At 47.4% G+C, this 5,210-nt stretch overlaps 1 protein-coding gene across 2 annotated transcripts in view; it reads left to right on the top strand.

Annotated features, from left to right (window-relative positions):
* The window catches only part of LOC109882657 (teashirt homolog 1), a 37,869-nt gene extending 33,560 nt beyond the window's left edge, over positions 1-4,309 (top strand). For both annotated transcript variants that reach the window (XM_020474756.2, XM_020474755.2), the window contains exon 3: positions 1-4,309. This exon is cut by the window's left edge and continues 480 nt beyond it. In XM_020474756.2, the coding sequence (XP_020330345.2) occupies positions 1-2,987 (2,987 nt within the window). In that variant the 3' untranslated portion in view covers positions 2,988-4,309.
* The last annotated feature ends 901 nt before the right edge of the window (positions 4,310-5,210 follow it).

Raw genomic sequence — 5,210 nt, 5'->3', positions numbered from 1 at the left:
CTAGCAGCCACCACCACAATGGGAGAAGGAGTACTGCCACCGCCAACCACCAAACAAGCAGTGGCAGTGGCAGCTCTAACGGCACCGTGGCTACCTCCATCAGTAGCAACAGTGGCACCAGCAGTGGCGGTGGCGGTGCTAGTAACGGTGGGGCTGTGGCCTATGACTGGCACCAGGCAGCCTTGGCTAAGACCTTCCAGCATACCCCTTACCAACTGCTGCCTGAGCCCAGCCTGTTCAGCACGGTGCAGCTCTACCGCCAGAACAACAAACTCTACGGCTCAGTCTTCACCGGCGCCAGCAAGTTCCGCTGCAAAGACTGCAGCGGCGCCTACGACACGCTGGTGGGGCTCACGGTCCACATGAACGAGTCGGGCCACTACCGTGACGACAACAAGGACAAGGAGGAAGAGCGGGGCAAGCGCTGGTCCAAGCCCCGCAAGCGCTCCCTGATGGAGATGGAGGGCAAAGAGGATGCTCAGAAGGTGCTCAAGTGCATGTACTGCGGCCACTCCTTCGAGTCTCTGCAGGACCTGAGCGTCCACATGATCAAGACCAAGCATTACCAGAAAGTGCCCCTCAAAGAACCAATGCCAGCCCTGGCCACTAAACTGATGCCCTCTGCCAAAAAAAGAGCCCTCCAGGACGCCCTGGTATCCCCATGCTCCCCAGACTCTGTCCATGGTAGCGGTGGCCACATGCCCCAAGGGGACGTTGGGAAAGACCCCAAGTCCACGACAAACCCCTATGTCACACCCAACAACCGCTACGGCTATCAGAACGGTGCCAGCTACACTTGGCAGTTTGAGGCTCGCAAGGCCCAGATCCTGAAGTGTATGGAGTGCGGGAGCTCCCACGATACACTGCAGCAGCTGACTGCCCACATGATGGTCACAGGCCACTTCCTCAAGGTCACCAACTCCGCCTCAAAAAAGGGCAAGCAGCTAGTGTTTGACTCAGTGGTGGAGGAGAAGATCCAATCCATACCTCTGCCACCCACCACCACCAGGCTTCCCGTCCCCAGTGTCAAATCTCAGCCTGTCTCCCCTGCACTCTCCTGCGGCTCTGACGAAAAGAGAGAACCGGAAGACGAGAGGATGGAGGCAAGTGAACCCAGGGAGAAAAAGATCAAAGAGGAGAAGGAAGAGCCAGGTGAGAAGACTGAGGTGAACGCTGGGTCGTATAAATATCTGACAGAGGAGGACCTGGAGGAGGCTCCTAAAGGAGGTTTGGACATCCTCAAGTCCCTGGAGAACACTGTGTCCAGTGCCATCAGCAAGGCCCAGACGGGCACGCCCCAGTGGGGTGGTGGCTATCCCAGCATCCACGCTGCTTACCAACTCCAGGGCCACATGAAACATGCAGCACTGCACTCCTCGGTCCAGAGTGTGCAGATCCAGCCGGTGTTCAACAGCGGGCTCCGTGGCCTGGTGAACCAGGACTCAGGCTCAGTGAGCCACTCCCCCAGGAGCCCCACATCTCCGCCCTCTCTCAGGAGCAATGTTACTGCCATGGAAGAGCTGGTGGAGAAGGTCACAAGGAAAGCTGTTGCTGCTGCTGTGAAGAAAGAGAAAGAGGAGAAGATGGTCAGCTTCGACCGCCACAGGCATTCATCCTCCATCAAGTCACCGTCTCCTGTACTGAAAGAGCAGAGGGACCACCAATCAGGCCCCAATGACCTCACTGTCGGGAAGCCCCTCGTGAGGAACAGCAGCCCTGGAAATGTAGAGTCGGAGCTGGTCTGCAAAAAGGAGCCCAAAGAGAGCCTGGTAGACAGCCACCACAGCCATTCAAAGAACGGCCCAGATACTCGCCAGTCACCCATCACCAACGGCACCAACAGCTTGGGCATCATCACCGATCACTCACCAGAGAGGCCTTTCATCAACCCCCTCAGCGCACTTCAGTCAATCATGAACAACCACCTGGGTCAGGCATCCAAGCCCGTCAGCCCCGCGGGCGACCCGCTGGCCATGCTCTACAAGATCAGCAACAGCGTGATGGAGAAACCGGCCTTCAACCAGACTCAAGCCAAGCAAGCCGAGCCCATCAACCGCTACTACCAGTACGAGAACAACGACCAGCCTATGGACCTGAGGAAGTCCAAAAACAGCAACAGCAACAACAACAACAGCAACAGCAGCACTGTCATCAACAGTAACAGCAGCATAAATGGTAACAAACCCATAATGTCAAGCCTGTCTCTGTCTGACATTTCTTCTCCTCTGAGAGAGAATGCTTTGATGGACATCTCAGACATGGTGAAGAACCTTACAGGCAGGCTGACACCCAAGTCCTCCGCCCCGTCATCCATCTCTGAGAAGTCGGATGCAGACGGCAGTGCGTTCGAGGATGCTCTGGAGGACCTCTCCCCGGTCCAGAAGAGGAAAGGGCGGCAGTCCAACTGGAACCCCCAGCACCTCCTCATCCTCCAGGCTCAGTTCTGCTCTAGCCTGCGGGAGACCCCAGAGGGCCGCTACGCCATGACGGACCTCGGCCCCCAAGAGCGGGTTCACATCTGCAAGTTCACAGGCCTCTCCATGACCACCATCTCTCACTGGCTGGCCAACGTCAAGTACCAGCTCCGGCGGACTGGCGGGACCAAGTTCCTGAAGAACATGGACTCCTGCCAGCCTGTGTTCCTCTGCGGTGACTGTGCCTCGCAGTTCAGGACTGCGTCCGCCTACATCGGCCACCTGGAGTCTCACCTGGGCTTCAGCTTGAAGGACCTGTCCAAGCTGTCCAATGAGCACCTACGGGAGCAGCAGGCTGCCTCCAAGGTGATCACAGACAAAATGACTTTTGGCAGCACCCTGGCATCCCTGACCTCACCAGACGACGACACTGGCTCAGTTTACCAGTGCAGGCTTTGCAATCGGACATTCGTCAGCAAGCACGCAGTCAAACTGCACCTCAGCAAGACCCATGGCAAGTCACCAGAAGATCACCTGGTGTTCGTCACTGCTCTTGAGAAACTGGAGAAGTAGTAGAGGGGTCTGGAGCTGAGGGAAGAGACAGATAAACAGACAGAAAGACGGCTGTGTAACTGACCAGAATTTCATTGCACTAAGATAACATTGTTCACAGTTACTGCACTGGGCCGAACTGAGCCGCCAGAAATCAGTCTTATTTTTTGTTGTGATACTGCCTGACTGGACCATGTCTTATTAGATTTGTTTTTTTTTGCCAAGCTTTTTTTAACACTTACTTTGTAATGTATTTATATGCTATTTGTCTGATCTGTGCATGTATTTTAGTGAACCAAGGTTAAATACAAGTTGTTTTTTTATCTTTTCATGACAACAAAAAAACTACTACTGTTTCAATGGTGACTAAAGTGGCGACCAGAAAATGAATTAGGGGGAAAAGAAAACTGTACAATACTTGATATGAAGAAGTTGAAAATTCATTGTTCACACCAAAAGAATGGAAGAACCCCTTGAAAGACTGACGTAGCACCTTATAGACGTTTAACATTTTATTTGTAAAGAGAACATGTTTTAAGATATTCTGCATTTTGTCCATCTGTTTTAATTTGAAAGATAAATTATTTTCTTCTCTCGGTTCTTGTCACACTGCAACATCTTTGCTAAAGAATGGCCTGCTCAGAAATCTGTCAGTGTATTACAAAACGAAACAGATCATGTAAACATTCAGAGTAATTGAAATGCTGCTTCTGGTTACATATCAGTCAGTGAAAATGAATGGCCGTACAGTATGCAAGTTTGCTAAAAAAAAAAACATTTTTTTTTTAATGTGAAGTATCACTTCTAGTAATTTTCCAATTGTATGGTTTGTTACAAGCTCCTTTAAAAAAACTAATTGCCGCATTGAATTCAACCATTAAAAAGAACAGTCCTTTACATGTAAATGACTCACAGTGAAATGTCATACTCCATAAGACATATCTTGCCATTTGCAATAGCTCAACATTATTTGTACTTAAAAGGTGTGTGCATTCTTTAACTTTTATATCGTCATTTTATATATAAAAATAAAAAAGTTTTAAAAAAAAATGTGTATATAGATATATACTGTAGATTCACAAAAATGTCATTTTTTAAGAAATAAGATTTTAGCTTCTTTGGCTTGGTTTACAGAAATGATTTGAATTATACTTGCATCCAATTTGATGCATGATATGGTGTGAAAATGAATTAAGCGATGCACAATGACTATACATTTCAATGTTTTATCGATGATATTGTAAAAAAAAAAAATATTTCTAGCACCGATTAGTTTGTTTTCATTTAGTTTTTTTTTCTCTCAATTGTAAAATAAATCTCAACGCAGTTCTTGTTAACAGTCATGGATTTGTGATTGTGTGTTTGTTTTGCATGGAAGTACATAGACACAGTGAAAAAGACTGGGGCTCACTTTGATAATTCTCTGTGGTTACTGTTTTCTGGTGAAGAAATACTAACTAAATACTGTAACTAAATACTCACCTTGCACAACATTTCTGTGTTTTACAAGGTTATATAAGATGCAACATTATATTATAACATATGACATAAAATGATATATTACGTGTAGGGTACACACAAAAGAACATTAGCTTTCCCTTCTTCATTGATACACATAAAGATGTAAAAAAAGATCAAATTCTATAAAGAAAACCTAGTGTCATGCCACAGACCAATGACTGCGAATCATCATATAATGATGATGATGAGGGTGATGATAAGCTGTAAGGGGGTTTATTGTGCTGTGAGCCCCATGCTAGGCTTGTGACTGGCCTTTGGAGTGTCTGCACTGAAAGAATCAGTGTTGTCTTCATGATGGGAATGAATGTGCTTGTGCCTGTCTTCCTGGAAACGAGTCCGATGGGTGTCTGTTCCATTTGATCCAGACTGCTGATGGTCGACACTGCGCAACTCAATAAATAACACAATTAAGATGTCACGCAATGAGTATTTTGGACTGAAACGATACTATTATATGAGTTTCTCTTGATAATGTCACACAGACAACTTTTACAAGAGTTAAGACAATAGATCAGGGACAGAAAGATGAATCATAGTATTAACCCACTGGGCACACACTGGTTGAATCGACGTTGTCTCCATGTAATTTCAAAGAAATGTGCCCAGTGGGAGGTGACCTTTGTTTGACCTTTGCTGTAGTTTAACAGTCTCACATAAGGATACGTTCCTCGAGCAGCTGTAGAGAAATGGCACCATCAACAATTTGATCTCTCATCTCTCCCT

The sequence above is a fragment of the Oncorhynchus kisutch genome, linkage group LG13 (genome assembly GCF_002021735.2).
Source record: "Oncorhynchus kisutch isolate 150728-3 linkage group LG13, Okis_V2, whole genome shotgun sequence".
Classification (NCBI taxonomy): domain Eukaryota; kingdom Metazoa; phylum Chordata; class Actinopteri; order Salmoniformes; family Salmonidae; genus Oncorhynchus; species Oncorhynchus kisutch.
The sequence above is the reverse complement of the archived record's forward strand: the minus strand, read 5'-3'. Positions and strand labels throughout refer to the sequence as shown.